The sequence below is a fragment of the Anopheles bellator genome, chromosome 2 (genome assembly GCF_943735745.2).
Source record: "Anopheles bellator chromosome 2, idAnoBellAS_SP24_06.2, whole genome shotgun sequence".
Classification (NCBI taxonomy): domain Eukaryota; kingdom Metazoa; phylum Arthropoda; class Insecta; order Diptera; family Culicidae; genus Anopheles; species Anopheles bellator.
In genome coordinates this window covers 29,988,846-30,006,380 of record NC_071286.1, presented here as the reverse complement: position 1 = coordinate 30,006,380, position 17,535 = coordinate 29,988,846, and the positions used below count along the sequence as shown (strand labels likewise).

Genomic DNA, 17,535 nt, shown 5'->3' with positions numbered 1-17,535 from the left:
ACAGGCGCAAAACATTGCCCATTTACGCGTTTACACTGGCGTGCTGCAAACTTGTAGGCATTCCCGCAATTACAGTGCACTTCGGAATTGGGGCAGAGAATTGCTGTTAACTTCTCTGCCTAAAATATGACTTTTATTAATCGTCTTAAACGTCTGATATACAAATTACATTACGATCGAGGGTTTGTATATAATATAGATAAAGGCTACACAATTATATCGTCTTTTAACACGCTATATGCTTGTAGAAAAAACAAACACGAGAACTCGAAACTAAAGGAGCGTATCCGCTGTATACATCTATCGTATCGTGTGAGTGTCTGTGGATGGGTGTTGCTTGTCTGCTTTTATGTTGGGCTTCCGACGAGCGGGAGAATTCTATGAACTGGCGGTAAATACACAGTCTCTCTATCTTAATCACTAAAGGCGCCGCGCTCAAGATGTCTGCTTGTGACTACGTTAACTGATTTTATATGCTGGGCTTCGCGCGTCTTGCCCTCCAATTGGGTCTATGAAACATTTTGTACTATGTGTTTACAAACGCTCTTTCTGTTGTTGCCGTTGCTACGCGGTTGAAGAAATGGGAGATGTTGGTCTGCTATGACGAGGGTCCGCGTGTGCTGGTCGCTACTGCCGGGCGGAACGTTCCGTTTCCACCAAACACTCCCGGACCAGAATGCGTGCATGAACGATGAGACGCTTCAGGCGCTCGGCCGAGTTGCGGCTGCCCGAGTAGGTTGGACGCAGATCGCGGCCCATCTCTTCGATTACCATCAGCAGCTGAGCGTACTTCGAAAGGCCCGAGTTGTTCGGAAAGTGATTGAACGTGGTAACCGGTGCCACCAGATTGGCAGCATTCGATCCGACGGTCAGGGCCAGCGCACCCGCGGTAACATCGTTCACTGGCGTTGCAACGGTGTGATGGTTCAGGTTACGATGATTTGATGATTGCGCCGTAATGCTAATGCTTGCGATGTTGTTGCAGTTGTTACCGCTGCTGCCGCTGCTTCCGTGGCCAATGTTGTTGTGTGCATTCTTTATCATCGGTATCGGGGTAACAGTCACGTCCGTAAGCTTCGATTCTACCGCCTGAATGTCCACGTAGTCCATCCCTCGCCGAACAATTGGTCGTGTTTTCGAACTAAATTTACCTAAACGGATGAAAAACAAAACAACAACGCAGCAGGCGCACCAGTAAACTAAACAATATCCTTTTTGCGTCTGACAGCTCGCTCTGTGGGAAAGCTGGACTTTTCCTAGCCAACACCAATACCATCTCACGTAGTGCAAGAAAACATTACACGCAGAAGAACGGTCGAAAGTTTTCGGCATTTGATTTGCGCGCTTTGCACTGCTATAGATCGAAAAAAGCATGTGGCGCAAGTCAGCATTTGTTACACCAAACAAAATTTCTTATTGAAACATTTTCTGTAGTCAGTATTAACCGAACCTTAAGTACATTAATTTTGAATTACTTGTCATGATTTTTGTTAAATGGTTTGGATTTGGTAAACTGTATACAAAATAGGAAATGAAGCAGCAGAGTAAAGGTCGTAAGTGAAACATTGATTTATTGGCCTCATTATTTCTTGCGTTCGATCGCTAAAATTATAGTTACTGTTAACTCAAAATTGATCTAGATGATATAAGACTAGATTGCCACAGTAGCTAGCCGTTCCCGTTTTTCATCAGTAATTTCATTTGCAAGACCTCTTATACATTTCTACCGTCGTTTGTGGTGACTGCTGTACCCTAGCTTCTTAAGCTGCCGGAGAGCACACTTCGCTGCCGTACACTTGGCGATACGATAGTTCCTCCCGATTCCACGGAATGTTCCTTTGCCAAATACTTCCACCGTTACCCGCACACGCCGCCCGTCGGCAAGTTTTTCTGGTTTGCTGAAAATGTAGGTCCAAAACAGGGTTAAAACGAAATAAACTAACATCGCATAGCGCTCACGTACCCAAATTTGGCCGTTTCCGGCTCCATTTCCAACAGCTCTCGAATCGGTGACTTTGGAACGGAACTGCTGAACTTTTCAATCTCCGGTCCCATCATTTTGCGGTACACCTGGTCGCAAAAATAAGTTGATTAAAGTTGCTGTCGGCCTTTTTAATTGTCCCCCCCTTTAAATCTACCTTCCACACGGTATCAAGGGACATGCCCGAATCGAGGAAGATGGCACCGGCAATCGATTCAAACACGTCCCCCAGAGCTTTCGGCACTTCGACGTCTTCGGCTTCACCGGCTCCGTGCCCCATTAGCGTCTGGCCATCGGCTGTTTCCCCTTCACCGAACGGAACTCCGATAGCTCCGTCACCAAAATCGTCGTCTTCGTCCGGTAGATAGTAATCTTCCTCTGTGATGCGGTGGCCATTTTCCTGCTGGATGCGAACGAATCGATCGATGACCTCCTGCAAGCCCGGCGACAGATGCAGGAAGTACTTATGAAACCCATGGCGTACGGCGAGCGAGGCAAAGATCGTGTTGTTGACCAGTGCCGACCGGAGATCGGTTAGCGCACCGGGTGAGTGCTGTCGCCGATCCTCATAGAGGTGGCGCGTGATCAGATAATCGAGGATGGCATCTCCGAGGAACTCGAGCCGTTGGTAACAGTCGGTCAGACGATTCGGGCTGTACGAAGCGTGCGTCATTGCCTGCAGCAGATACGAACGATCGTGGAACTGGTAGCCAAGCGAACGCTCGAATGCTTCGAAGCCTACGAGTAACCGCGCTAGTTCGCGGGATGTCGCACTGGCGCCAGCCAAAATGCCACCGAACGTTATGTTCGCCCGAATCATCGGTGACGGCGGAGCGACCCAATGGCCATATTCTCTTATATCGACTGTTGATACGGCATCCAATCTCGAGCATTGCTTTCCTACCGGATTGCCGTTTAGAATCGGTAGCACACGGATGCCGAGCCATGCCATGAAGAGGAGCGCCCCTCGTGGGCCGCACTCTATAAGGTAGGCACCGATCAGGGCTTCCACACAATCCGCTACTGATTTGTCGGGGATGCTGTGCTGCGTGACGAGATTGTATGGAATGAAGCAGGAATAAAACTCTGACCCATCATCGATCTCATCTTCGTCCGACGAATCATCATCATCTTCTTCCTCGTCGTCGTCATCATCATCGTCATCATCGTCCTTCTGTTCCTGGTCTGCTAGTTCTTCGTTGCGCTTCGCCCGAGCCCGTTCCTTAACCAGTTGACAGATTTCGGCACACGAGAGCCGTTTGATGTCGGGCAGATCGGCCAGATTCCAGTGGCAGGCAGGGATCTACAAATCGGAGAACGGTTTGCTATTCAGTCTGTACGAACTATTCAAATATCACTTGTTACCTTCGCATCGATTAGTGTTTGTTCGAGTTCCTTCGGCACGTAGTAGCACGGCGGGAGCCAATTATCGTGTGGCTCAAACTTGGCCGCAATCATGCAATCGCCTAACCGTTTTCGTCGTCCCAAGCGGTACAGGTTCAGATTCGAGACCTGCTTCGAGCGCAGATGGCTCAGCTTGCCCTCGTGCACGTTATCATACCGACAATACAGGTAGGTTGTGATGGCGTACTTCAAAAACGAATCCCCAATCGTTTCCAATCGCTCCAAATTGATGCCATCATTTGCGTTCGACATGGTCAGGGCCTGCAGAATGATAGCCGGACTCGGGCCCGGATGATGTTCCAGATCGGGTTGATCGTCGAAGCTAAACTCGCCATCATCACCTTCTATCTCGTCCGACGTGTGACCGTTAGTAAGGCCGTTCTGCACTGAAACCAGCGCCAAGGAGCTTTCGCCTTCCTGTGTCACTTTATAATTGCACGCGGTCTCACCGGCCAGTATCGCCGGGAAAGGATCCCGGATGTTGAGCGAAATAGTTTTCGGTTCCGACCCTCGACAGCGCTGTTGCGGATCATCGTCCAAAAAGTGATCGAAATGGGAGCCCCCTCGAAGCATCGTGTAACGTTCGGGAAAGAATCGTTCATTTAACCGGTACAGGTCGTCCAACCGTAGCCATCTCTCACCGGAACTACCATTGCGAAAGAGCAGCTCAAACAGTTCGACTTCCTCGATATACGGCACGAACTCCACGAACGTTTTTCCTCCCAAATCGTCCATCAGGGCGGCAATTGTGGCCATTTCGCCCGCATCGAAACGATTCCGCCAGTGCCGTTCAGCGAGCGGTTCATTCCACCGTACCAACGTCCCGTGCAAGCGAATTGCATCTTTTGTGTGATTTTTCTGTTCCTCAAATCGCTCCTCCGCCTCAAGCCGATCACCGACGTTTGTCATCAACTCATCCGTGGAACAACTGAATCCATCGGCAGCATTTTTCGATAGCTGATAGAGCCGTTCGTTTTGGCGCGATCGCTGAATGATGCTCTGCTGGGTACGCTGGCGTTGCAGATCACGCTCGGAGTCGATCGCTTCGGCGACAGTTTCTGATTTAAACTCGATCTTCAACCGACCGGGAAGGTTGACCGTGGCGTCCGGATTGGGGCCAGCTTTGCCAACACTTGGGTCGTTGCTCCCCGGTGCGTCCTGCAACCCACCGGGAGATGGATCATCGTTCGTAGCTCCAGTACCGTCCGTGCCGTCGTACAGATAGTCATCATCTTCATCATCGTACTCGTCCGAAGAGTAGTAATTCCCACTGCTGTCACTGCCACAGTCCGATTCGTAGCGCAAGAAGGACGAAGACCCATTGCCTGTACCTTAGACAAACATAGAGAAACGATATGTTACTATTGCAATATTTAACTTCGTGGAATTTCCTCGTAAGCGACGCTTAAAAGCTGTCTTACCTCCAAGGCCTGATTCGTTTCCGTCGTCAGTTTCCACCCCGACCGCCATCTCGTTGGACCAGGTTCCGATTTCCATCACCAATTCTTCTTCACTCTGTCCGGTGCTCGCTTTTTCATCTTGAGACCCCTCGGGTGGATTGTCATCGGCGCCATCACCTTCTTTACCTTCGTGATTAGATTCTTCGTTTGCCTCCTCTTTGTTCGGTGGCGATGGCTCCGGTTCCGTGGCGCTTATCACCTCTTCCACAACCGGTTCATTTGGCGGTTCAGTTGCTGCTGCTGCTACGGCTTGTGCCACTTTTTGTTCCTTCGTTTTGCGCAACACATCGGCCAGATTCCAACCGAAGCTCAACATCGGCCACTCGAACGGCGCTTTAGCCCCGTTTTCGACCTTGTCCAGATCTTCGCGCCCTAAACGTAAATCACGCGCCACCTGCCGCCGTATCTCGTCTGCCAAAAGGAGTGCGTTGATGCGATAGAGCACACACGGCAGGCAAACGGCCGCACGCCACAGCGAGGCCGGAAACGGATGTATGGTGCACAGTTCCGGCACAAGGATTTGCTTCTGTTCGAGATTTTCCCGCTTGGCCCGCTTCGTTTCCTCGGAGCTGGTCGGCAGTGCCACGCCCTTGCGATTGACGTAACGCGGGGTCAAAAAGTTTAACCGGGCACTGGTATGATCGACATCGAGCAGCGGTTGACGCACGTTCTGTATCTGGATGTCGTACTTTCGGTGATAATACTCCTCGAACGTGGCATAGTTCGAGCCGGGAAATGCACTCTTCGGCGACAGATGCTGACAGATTTCGGCCACGTAAAAGTACTGTGGCTGGTCCCTGTTTCGGTACCAGGGCATTACGACGGCATCGCGAAACTTGCTCACATCGAACGCGTAGCCTTTGCGTGCCTCGTCCGGTATGAACGTCGGCCCACTGCAGTCCACGTTGGTTGCAATCTTCTCCACAAACTCCCAATCGACCTGCACATCTCCGTCGCGACCTGCGGCGTTTGGCGGTGGTCCGTGCGACGATTGGCACTTGATTGTCGGCACAATGAAGAAGCAGTTTTCGGTGGCGTTCGCATCGTACAGCATTAGGCTTTTCTGCAGTCGCAAAACCTTGGTGAACGTGTACCGAACGAAACAGTTAACCATCTCGAGCTGCCGCTCGGTCATTCGGACACGCTGCGGGCAGAGATCGAGCGAAACCTTCACCTCGCCCGACCGGGTAAAGATCGGAAAGGAGCTAATCTTCGGAATAAGCTTCGTGGTCAGTATGCCGAAGCCCTGTGGCGATTCTTCCGGGGCGTAAATCTTTCGTCCCCGTGTGTTTTGCTCTTCCGGTATGGGACAGATCAGTTCCATGCGCATATGGTACAGATAAGCCATTTGACCCACTTCCGGCCGACAATCGTTAAACACTGATGCGATCTGCGGTACGGGCAGGATTAAAAGGCATTCAAAATCCGGTAAAATTCGAAACAGCCACCCTGCCAGCCAGCCATCACTTACCTTTTTGTAGTAGTACTGACGACGTTTCGTGGTACCCGGGCGAGGATCGTTGTTTTCGGTCAGAATCTTTGCGTCTAGCTCGTCAAGCTCGAAGTTCTCCCAGTCCGCCTCGAACGCGCGAAATGCCTCCTTGCCGAACGGTTGAAACGAGTTGTCCAGCTCACCGGCTGCATGCAGCATACGGCAGGTTATGTAAGCCGCCATCCGACGGGCCAGCATTTCCGTTGGCATCGGTAGACCCTGCGGTGGATAAGGACGATTAAAGAAAAACACTGTGGTTGGGCGACCTGGCCAGAAATTACCAAGATGTCTTCCTTCCACGGTGAATTGATGGGCAACCGGATTGTGTAGTGGTAGAGGATGCGCCCGTTTCGCACAGTTGTTGCACATCGCCAAATGGGCGTTAGCTTTGTGAACGTGTCACTTGGCAGTTTCGCACAGTACTTGTTGAGCGTCTGGATGGCATTATGTAATCCGAGCGAGGCGTTACTAGAATTAGTTGCCAGTCCCGGTCGATAGATTTCCAGACAGTGGTTGAAACAATCTGCATGCTTCAGCTCTCCATCGGCGGGCTCTCCATTACGGCACTTGGAAAGCAGAAGCTGCAAGAACAATCAACAACGAAGCACCATGATTACAATTGGATTACAATTGTTGTTTCACAAACTACCAATCCATACAATGCAGGACTCGAAGAATGTTTCGAACCAAATAAACTCTATCATTTACATCAAATCTACAATTTTGATCAACTAGTTTCGTACCTGACTTTGGGTTTAAAAATATCAATTGACAAATTATACATCCCAATAAGACGCAACAAAACAAACCCGAACCGAAAACGAAACAATAGAACACGCCAAACCTTTTCCACTTCTCTGTAAATCGCCACACGCTCAATCATCGCATTCGTGGATCGTTCGATTATCTCACGATCGTGCTGGTCCACGGTTTCAGACGACACGTCCAGGCTCTGCTCTTGCTCCAGCTCATTATCCAGTGGTGCATCGTCCAACGAGTTGGTCTTCAGTTTGTGCGCGGCGCTATCTTGACCGCCCTCGGCCGATGGTGTAACAAACAGAATGTGGTACGCTCCGGGAGCTTTCGCACGGCCTTTACACTGGGCATACGATCGATAGTTCGACGGGCTGTTCCACCGGACCACCAGATTACACTTTGGCAGCTCAATGCCTTCCTCCAAAACCGACGTGCCAATCAGTAGGTTGCAGTCGTGCATCCGGAACCGCTTCAGTACCTCCTCCTGCTTGCGGTGCTCGTGGGCAGCGTGCTGGGCGTCGGTCAGCGGATCTACCACCTTGTCGACCGTATACTGCGCGTTGAGAAATGCGTACTCGGGCTGGGATCGTGCCACTTCGTATAGCAACACGTACAGGATGCGTGCGATCGAACGATCGTTGCAGAAGATCAATCCACACAGTGCTTCCGTCGTTGCTCCATCGTGTGATTTGTGCTGCGAGGTGTGATACCCAGCGAGCCACGGTGGGCCACCGCCACCACCACCCGGCAGTAATCTTCGTCTCCGAAAGTTCCCCGTTCGACCCTCAGGGGCAGCGTGACGGGGTGAATGATGCGTCGTGCCACTGTTCACGTTTTCGTTCGACGAAGCATCTGCGAGTAGTTTGTATCGCTGCAGCAGGCGATCGGTGGAATGGCGCACCGTGTGTAGCTGTTCCGTCATCCGATCGATCCGTTCGCCAACGTCACCGATCTGTGTACCAAACGCGTAATACTCTTTGCCCAGCTCGCTACATTCCGCGGTACGGCAGAAGCAGTATGGCATCTTCTGCGGCTGTTGTTGTTGCTGCAGTAGCATCGGGTGTCCTATGGTGCGATCTTTGGCACGTATTTGTTGCTCACCGAACCACGCCAGCACTTCGAGCAATCGGCGCACCTTCGGAGTCGAATAGTGTCGGATGCGTTCCATCTCGTTAGTGTGGCGTGTGAAAGTGGCCGCAGCAATGGATCGGACCTGCACCAGAACGGTGGATACCATGCACAGCAACAGGAAGTGCCGTTCGTACGGGGTTCGAATCTTTTCCTTCTCGATCGTGGCCAGCAACTCGAGCGCTCCACGATCCGCTCCCCAGGGACCGAACTCCTCGAGTAGCTCGAGATACTGGTGCAGGTAGCGCAGAGGGGCCGTTTTCGGATCGGGAATGGAGCGCAGTTCGCGTCGAAACTCGCCTTCCTCGTCGTCATTCTCACCACCATCCGCACCGTCGCCGGTGGCCGAGTTTTCGCCATCGTTCACATCCATGTCGTACATGGCGAGCGGATCGTAGCGATGGTCTTGCAGGAAATTGATCTGCCGTTGCACCAACGTACGCAGGCGGCACGTTAGGGCAGACGCCTTTGCCGGTGTACATTCCAGAATCAGTTCAGTGGGCTTGGTGCTAAATCTACAAAACAGAAAAACGGAACCTTCCTTACTGAGTCCTTCTCTACGCGATCATCCTTGCTTTCGTTTCCATACCGCAGAACACTGGTGATATCGCTGGCCGTTTCGATGCGCGCATGCAAACAGCGCTCGAGACACTGCAACTCCCAGCACAACCGTTCCGGGGCACAGCTGGCCCCGTGCAGTGGACCGGCAAGGCCAATGATTTTCGTCCGCCGCCGATTGCACCGTTCAATGCGGCGGCAAATGTCCAACAGTTCGCGGTGTCCGTACATTTTGTGACACTCGTCCACGATCAGCAAACTGATCTGTTCCACGTGCACCGTGCCCAGGTTAAGGTGCTCCAGCAGTACACGGTCGCTGGAGAAAAACAGCACATCGTCGGTGCCGCGGTCGACCAGATCCGTCGGATTCTCGTCGACCGTGATCACCGGTAGGTCCGTCAAGTTGGCCACCATCGAGGCGAGCAGGGCGCGATCCGGTCGTTCGGTCAGGTAAATGGTTTTGCGCGGTGCTCCCGGTTGTGCTCGGTCCGAGCGCAACGATTGTATCAGCTTGACGGCGAGAAACTCCTTGGCCGAATTGTGCGCCAGACAAACGATCAGATTTTCTTCGCGCGCCATCGACAGCAGCTCGGTCTGGTAGTCGCGCGGCGTTAGCGCGGTCGTGTGGATGTTCCACTCCGTCCAGTGAAACACCGTCATCGTGGCGGGTTAGTTGAGGTTAGTTATCACACAAAACGAGCACTGTCGCACCGCAACTTCTCGAGCCACTAGCAGATATTAGATCACACGCCAAAGTCTGCGAAATCCATCAACTTGTGACACCTTTTTGGCGGTCAACTGATTGCCAAACACAGAACGTAAACAAACTGAAGCTATCAAATTCGTGTCTCAGTTGTGCGCGGTTTTTTTGGGCAAGATGCTGTATCGTAGTAGTAGTGGCGATGGTGATTTTTGCCGGTCGTCTGTGTAGTGGTGAGCACCGCGTGCTTATGACACACGGTTTGTTTACGAAACCACTATAGCGACACACCGTTTTATGACAGTCTGCTACATTGTTTGATAATTTCGGAGCCTAGCAGAAAATATTCGCTCACGCTTATTTTCAAACATAAAGCATGACGCAAACATTTGTAAAGTTTTGCTCAGTTATAGGTAAACAACATTTAATATCCATACACGATGTACCTTATTTAACGACATTTCGAAAGTCGACTTTCATTTTTTTTTTTCTAAAATAACGGTGCATCCGTAAACACAAGCTATGCGAATTTCGGATCCGTTTTCGATAAACTTCTTTGAAAGTTCAGAAACTATTTACCTCGGTTGGTCGATGGAATGGTTCCCGATTACCATTTTTATTAAACAGATCGCTGCAAAATTTAAAGTGTAGCTATGAAACACACTGGCTTAAGTAAACAAAAATCTTGGCCCACGTGGTATAGAAAAAACTAACATTTATTGTTTTACAGTGCCCTTTATGCTCTTCCCGAATAGATGCCATATACTGCAGTGCTTATTGTGTTTAATATACAGCTTTGTGGAAGATAAAAATGAGTATACACAATCTTCCCTTTCTCGCTTCAGCTTCACAATTAATCACATTCATTCGAGTTCAATCAATCTCCAGCTTCCGCAGCGTTCCACAAAGGTCATTACCGGCACTCCGGCGCGACTCATCGATTTTCCATCTGGTCCCATCGGTAAGGTAATCCCTGTTGGTTGGCAGTAATGGTAGACAAGACAAAATTAGACATTCGTAAATTAAATTTTGCAGAGTCTTACCGCTGCAGCTTGATGCGATTGAACCAATCTTCCTTGTGCTTCACGATCGACTGCTGGCCACCGTACTCGTCGGGGAGAGCGGCCTTCGGAAAGTGCGCATAAATTGTGTCCGAGTTTGGCAGGTGGAAGTGAAGCTACGGAAGGCGACGAAACGATAGAAAACCCGCCGCACCAATTCGGCGACCGGCAACAACTACCACTTACCATTTCGGCGACACGTTTTTTCATGAACGGCTTCACGAGGCACATCACACGATCCAGAAACGGGGTGCAGTTGATCACATGAATCGCCTTCAAGCGCACCGGGTGAGCTTCCTGTACGACGAGGCGAGGCGAAGCAATAAATTAATGCTGTCCATCATCTAGCTCGCGGTGTGTGGGGTCAACGATCTCCGCTTACCTGGGTGTACCGCATATACACACGCAATGTCGACAGGACGACCTTCGTCAAGTGGCGCAAAGTAAAGCCGTTCATATCGAAGATCGGCACGTCTCCTCCATCGTTCATCGGCACGTCGGGTTGGATCATACGCAGATCGGCGATGATGAAGAACGTCTTGATGACGTCATTAAAATCGAACTATTGCATAAAAATTACAAGCATTAGAGAGGATTAACCGCTTCTGGGTTACCGCTACACTGCACCTTATCCGGATCACAGTCCACTAGGCGGTAGAAGATGTACTTGTCATCGCATCCTTCTACCGGCGGCAGAGGCACCATATCGCTGGAAAGGGGTAAATGTTCACGATTCCATTACGCCGTTCACCAGCATGAAGAAAAAGGGTAGATAAAACCAACTCATTACATTGCCTTCAGGATGGCCGTCACATTGCTACCGAGCGGATCACGGTCTTCGAAGATGTGCGGATTGTTCTGCCGGATAGTGTAGCCGAGGATGAAGATTTTCTTCGCGTACTCCAGATCGCCACCGGTCGAATGGACATACCGCTGGAGCAGCATCGGATCTGTGCCAGAAAAAACGGTTCGAAAATTACAATGTATAAAAAACTCCATTTTATTAGTACCACTTTTGGGTTAGAGCTGTACTTCAAAATTTGCTGTTCACGTTACGCTTTCGTATGGATGTAGTATCTAGCTTTAAGAGAAGTTTGTGTTTCAGGTTGGTAAAAGTTCGAACGAACCTCAATGATACGGTTATGATAAAATGTTCCGCAATCTGCTAAGCTATAGTTCTAACCGATTTTATCTGACCTTGAGCAGACGCATAATTCTGACTTGAATGTTTAAACTTTTGCGGCTCAGCACCATCTCCAAAGTCTAGAGGCCACAAACACACCCGTTTCCACTTTTGCTCGCATAAATTAGCTTATTTTTGTCTAACGATATGCATACTTACGAATATTTTGTGGCAGATGAGGCTGTGTCGATAGCCAGTCCTTCAACCGTGCGGCTCCTTCCTCCAGACTACTGTCCTGGCCGACACCCATATTGCTGCGCCGCTGTTAAGTGGTCTATAACCGAACAAACGAACACGGTCAAGCACACATCCGTTTACCGAAAACCAGAGCCACAGGTCAATAAAAATCATTTAAAGTAAAATATTCCTTCCACTGTGCTAACGCGATAAACGTTTCGCGCCGTTTTGAAAGTAACTTTCAGATCACAAATAGGCGTCTTATCGGGACACCGGGGTTAGACTTTTAAATTGGGAACGCCAACGACAATGTTTCGCCAGTGCAGCGAAGTGGCGCAACAAACACTAAAACTGGCTCAATGCCACCGCCACGCCACGCGTGTTCCGTTCGAGAAATGTTTCGACCATTGTGAAACCCCTCTGGCCCATGATGTGTTGCTGCTGGTTAGCACCGTGGCTTTTTTGTCCCTCTATTTGTTCCCTCCCCAAAAAAAACGGTGCTTTCTGTTGCAATCATCGCCAAATTCACTTCCTTCCACGCCGGTCCGTTTCGCGACAACACCGGCCACTTTTTATCCGCTTTCCTCGTACGTGCGTTTTCTCCTGCCGATCGGCGCACCACTATTAATGTCCCATAATTATGTACCGCCAGCGAGGTCGGCAGGACCTTGACCGTGGCACGCGGCAGCATGGGGCGCAACTCACGCGCCATGCTGAGGCTCGCCGATTGCGCAATGCGCATTCCGTTCGTGTTCGATCGTTCCGCCGATGCTGACGCCGATCGTGTGGACGCCGGTCGTGTTGATAATAAAAAGCCTGCTGGGCTTGCGAGATTTCCATTTGTGTTTTTTTTTTTGCCGAAAAGAAACTATTCGTCGGCGAAGACGACTCTCGGCGGATGACTTGACCACAAATTGGACTCGGGCCCGGTCTTCTGTGTATTTTCGGGCCCTGACCGCTTTGCCTGGCAGCGTCGAGTCGGACTATCGATTCCAAAGCCCCAGGTTCCACGGGCGAGATAAATCACTGTCTTTAACAAGGTTAATGTTGATTGTTTTTCTGCCGAAACGTGTTTTAGTCGCGCTCGTTGCCTCGCGGGATGATCGCAGGATGGCGCCGTAATTTTTGGGGCAGTCAATCTGTTATTTTTGCCGAGCTCCCTGGAACCGGACGAACTGGGTGAACAACCGGAGGTGCGTAAGGGCTGCCTTAAAACATCCCGTCAGTTGGCGATGACGTAGGCGTTGGCGTATTATATTGCCAAACGGTGATCTTCTAATCGACGAGTGTTAATTCTTTCGTTTAATGGCGTTAATTTCCACTCAACACCTTGCTGTCGTCACCACTTTAAGACAATGGCCGGCATCGCAGCTACTTGTTATGCTCCGCCGGTTTTTGGTGACCTTCAAAGTCAAATAAAATTCAGTCTCCAGTTGATGTGCATTATGAATCGGCCACCAGGGCCATCGCTTTTAAATTCTCACTCACTGGGTTGACTTTGGTGATAGAGTAGCAGAATGTAATTTAACCGTCGGAGTAGAGCAGTGCGATTGTTTGTCCTATACCCAGCAAGGAGGTCCAGCAGCACGATGCAGTTAATTCCGCCTGAAGGCTGGACGGTTTCTCGGTGGATGGGCCTATTGGCAAATGGAATTGCCAAACCAATTCATGGCCACGGTTGGGATGCTCTGGTAAAACAACCCCGGTAATGGGTGTCACATAAAATGGGAAAACCTAATTTGACAAAACAAACCCTCCAAGCGCTTAATGGCGATTCTTTTGGCGTGGCGGCCATTAGCTGCGGTCGTGCGCAACAGGCAGGGAGGGGAGTCCCACTGTCCAAACAGTCCGCGGTGTTGAGTGGTAAAGAACACGACCACTGGACAAACAGTACGCACTCTTAGGTGCCAATCACTTGCGTCTATTGGCACACGAATCGAAAAGGCGTTCAGCGTGCAGCGGTTGGGATGCGCCATTGGGCACACTTGCGTTCGCGTTTCTTAACGCTTAACGGCGTGGGAGCATGGGCTGTGAATTGATCGCATCACACTCTCCGCAGATTGGTCATCTAATCGTCGGTAGACCAACCAACCCGTTGTTACACTAAACATCCCACAACGATAATCTCCGATCCGATACGAACTGTGTTATTGGATTGGAATCGCTGGAGAAATTTCATCACATACGATCACTCGTCGGACTCGGTCGATCAATCAAGGCCCGCGATGGTCGCTACCATTGGGACTACCTTATCTTTGGGGGGCTTGGAAGGCATCGAAGAGAGGCGCACCATTCACTTCGTTAGTGACTGGGACTAGGCGGGCCGTGTTATTAGCTAATCGGTCCGGTCCGTGTCGCCCGATCACGAAGCGCACCTGTGGTGGCGTCGTGCCGACTGTGACACGCTGGACGGACGACGATCAAGATGAAAAAGTAAGAAAATGTTGAAAAATGTGATCAGTGTGACCCCGGCTCGTTGGAAGGTCATTCAAACAGTGGGAACAGACAGGCGCAGAGCCAAGACGCCCTAGCCGAGAAGAGAAAAAATAGATGAAAAGCGATAAACCGTATAAGTTATGGCTGCCACACTAATTTTTTTCGTTCGATTTTAGATTCGACGTGCACATACACATACACATTTTACGCAGGCGTCAGCCCCACCTGATCATCGGGTGTTTGGGGTTGAAATTAATCATTTTTGCATAACACTCTTCGGCGTAGTCCGACATCAGCCATCCAACATTCCGGCGTCCAATTAAAAATGGCAACTAAAATGTCTATCCTGCGACAACCAGTTCGTGTTATGAGGCAGAGAGATCGAGAGAGAGAGAGAGCGAGAGAGAGGGAGTGTTATCCCAACCGCAGCCCATCGCTCGCAGGTCAACTGTTTTTAACATTGACTAGCCAACATGTGGCCAGCAGTGGGCTGAGATAAAATAAAGAAAGCGCGCCGTTCGACGCAACCAAGCCGAAAGGTGTGTATTTGTAGCCTTGCACTGGCCACGGGCCAGGTTGGGTTGCCATTTTTCCTCGAGCGATTTTCCCTTTATTTTTAAAAGCTTTTATGGAGCTTCGTTTTGGTTTTACGCATTTTTTTATGTGAACCGAGCGTAAGCCAAAAGCGCACTTACGACCAGGATAGAAAGCGATCGGGCCGAGTATGCAGGGAACGCTGGAGCACTAGCTGAACAATCACCTGCTAGTACGCCATTACTAGTTTTATTACCGGCCGCTAATAAGACGTTAGGTAACGCTCCTCACACAAAGTGACGCTGAGGATGCGCGACATTAAAAATAAAAAATAATATATTTGACATACAAAAAGGCTGGATGATCTCCACCTTCAGGCTTCCCTCAAACGGCCTGGTGAAACATGCTCCGTGATCTTTGATTCTTGCTCGGCAGGTTACACAACCGTAAATCTTCCAAACCCGTCGTAAAAAGGCCACCGCACAAAGCGGGATAGAAAAATTTTATAATCACCCCGGTCCGGGCCCTTTTGGTGCCCCCCGGTGAACGGGGGACAGATTTCCCTTGCTGAGACGGCTTTCACTCTTTTTCCGGATTCCGGGCCCCCGTCCTTTGCCGTGGCCCGATGGCCCACACTTGGTTATGGACGCTATCAACAGTCGGCCGTAATAGCGACTAAAAGACATTGAGTGTTTTGCTGTCCGCGACCAGAGTTTATACTCCACATCAACGGTGGCCCCACCGGGTAGGAGAAATCTAGAGGCACTAGGTTTCGTTTCGTTACGCCTTTTTCTACCGTGCCCGGCGATGTCTTAGGCCGGGGTTGGGGATTGAATAACCACCGATCCGCCACAGTCTCTCGGTTGCAGTCACGATGCAACAGTCCAACAGACCGTTATGCATCTGACAAACAAAGGACCGCCTACAGCTGCAGCAATCCTCCAGGCAAACTCCACGGCCCACAATGCATCTTAATGTCTCCAGAGAAGACCCCGCGCAGCCGGCGACTCGGAGGGTGGGTGGAGCGTGTTGAGCCAACACAAAAGTGTTGCAAAGCGCAGCTGCAGTGCTTTGCACTTCCGCGACCCGACCCAAACTGTTTACGGTTCGGAACCCTTGCTGAAGGAACACTTCCTTGTTGTTTCGGGAACGGGAAACCTACACCCAACGTCATTGAACGGATTGGACCGCTGACCAGCTGACCACACACAGCCAACGCTTCACAATGTTTATGTTATATTTCATTGTTTCACCTGTCGTAAGCTTAAAGTTGCTTTGGCTACCCTTTAGCCGTTAGACGGGGACACTTTTCCTACCTACTCTTCAAGTAACGCTCACACCGATCACAGACCAAAACAATATTATCACAACACTATCGGGTACGGAAAAGAAAGAAGAAGAAAGTCGGAATAGCAGGAACGAACCGCAAGACCAGACCCCGAAACCGTCCGACTGCGTGCGCGACTCGACGGGTTGTGAGCCTCGGTCGCAATAGTCGCCAGCCTGGCCAGCATCAAGTCTCTCAGCGATCCGCGATCTCCACGGGCTCTCTTTCGCTAGCAGCAGCGGATCGCGTAACTCTCACCACCGCCGTACGCTTGGGCGACATGTAACGCCCTGGCTCTGGCCACCTCACGATAAGCACAGGGGGGAAAAGTAGTTCAAAAACAACAGCCCGGGTGTGGATCAACACCCACCGAGGACGGCCAGTTTGGCGGAGTGTAAGGTCAGCGCCGACCCGTTGGGTCATTGCGTCCATTATCATCAGCCTGATACCGTAGACGCCGAGCGCGGGCCGCCATGAAAAACACCTGACAATCGGCGCACGTGCTTACGCGGAACACGCCAGGCAATGAACGCCGAGCGGCCGCTGTTCGCATTTATTATGCAGAATAAGCATCATACAAACCCCAAAAACCACGAACAACCCGAACAAAAACCGTCGTTGGCGGTTGACAGTCGAGGCCACTTTTCGTTTCGTAGGCGCACAACAGAAGAACAGCAAACGTCTACTAATGGATGGATAATTCGTCAAACCTTTTCGTGACCCTGTTGGGCTTCTACTACCGCCTCAAGTATCGTTTGGTGATCGTCGACGGTACTTATGGGTCCGCCCGATCTACTCGATGAGACCTTCGCTGGTTTCGTTTATCAAGTTCTACGGGTCCGTGAAAAGGGCAACAGCAAGGGCCACGTGAGTGGGTAGCCGCATTTAACGACACCGGCGATTGCAGATGAGTACACTTTGCACGATGGCTCTCTACTTTCTTTGGGTGGTGTTGGCCACGTGATCGTGTCTTTGCTGTGCAGATAAATTGAAGGTGATTGCAACTTATAGTGCTATTGCTTTGAAAACGGCATTTACAGCAACACTGGCTTCAACTTGAACAAACTTCCAATAAAAGTGGGAATTAACGGCAGCCTAGTCTCGAAGATCGGTTCCTCACTTACTTGAACGTTGCAGTCTTTCGATTACGAACGACTACTAAGAGATTACGACAACTACTAAGCGCTCGTTGAGTTAGCTGTTTGTAACAATAAATAACTAACTAACTAACTAACTAACTAACTAACTAACTAACTAACTAACTAAATAAATAAATAAATAAATAAATAAATAAATAAATAAATAAATAAATAAATAAATAAATAAATAAATAAATAA

General features: G+C 50.2%; 3 protein-coding genes across 4 annotated transcripts; all 3 read right to left on the bottom strand.

Annotated features, from left to right (window-relative positions):
- Nucleotides 1-117: 117 nt before the first annotated feature.
- On the bottom strand, nucleotides 118-1,208 carry LOC131210389 (cyclin-dependent kinase 2-associated protein 1). The gene has a single exon (XM_058203631.1). The coding sequence runs from the start codon at nucleotides 1,108-1,110 to the stop codon at nucleotides 628-630; it is 483 nt and encodes a 160-aa protein (XP_058059614.1). The 5' UTR covers nucleotides 1,111-1,208; the 3' UTR covers nucleotides 118-627.
- Nucleotides 1,209-1,678: 470 nt separating this feature from the next.
- LOC131210535 (endoribonuclease Dcr-1) lies at nucleotides 1,679-9,439 on the bottom strand. The gene is made up of 9 exons (XM_058203794.1): nucleotides 8,811-9,439; nucleotides 7,182-8,736; nucleotides 6,619-6,918; nucleotides 6,317-6,556; nucleotides 4,807-6,235; nucleotides 3,347-4,710; nucleotides 2,139-3,284; nucleotides 1,964-2,070; nucleotides 1,679-1,898 (listed from the first exon to the last, which is right to left on the bottom strand). Exons 1-9 carry the CDS (start codon nucleotides 9,437-9,439, stop codon nucleotides 1,724-1,726), a joined length of 6,945 nt encoding a protein of 2,314 aa, XP_058059777.1. The 3' UTR covers nucleotides 1,679-1,723.
- Nucleotides 9,440-10,336: 897 nt separating this feature from the next.
- Nucleotides 10,337-16,310, bottom strand: LOC131210536 (alpha-tocopherol transfer protein-like). Of its 2 annotated transcripts, none has more exons than XM_058203795.1 (8): nucleotides 16,187-16,310; nucleotides 11,883-11,997; nucleotides 11,331-11,490; nucleotides 11,168-11,249; nucleotides 10,923-11,102; nucleotides 10,727-10,837; nucleotides 10,523-10,656; nucleotides 10,337-10,452 (listed from the first exon to the last, which is right to left on the bottom strand). In XM_058203795.1, the coding sequence occupies exons 2-8, from the start codon at nucleotides 11,971-11,973 to the stop codon at nucleotides 10,353-10,355; spliced, it is 858 nt and encodes a 285-aa protein (XP_058059778.1). In that variant the 5' UTR covers nucleotides 11,974-11,997; nucleotides 16,187-16,310; the 3' UTR covers nucleotides 10,337-10,352. The 2 variants fall into 2 exon arrangements, with proteins under 2 accessions (XP_058059778.1, XP_058059779.1); XM_058203796.1 differs by having other exon boundaries at nucleotides 16,124-16,248.
- Between the last annotated feature and the right edge of the window lie 1,225 nt (nucleotides 16,311-17,535).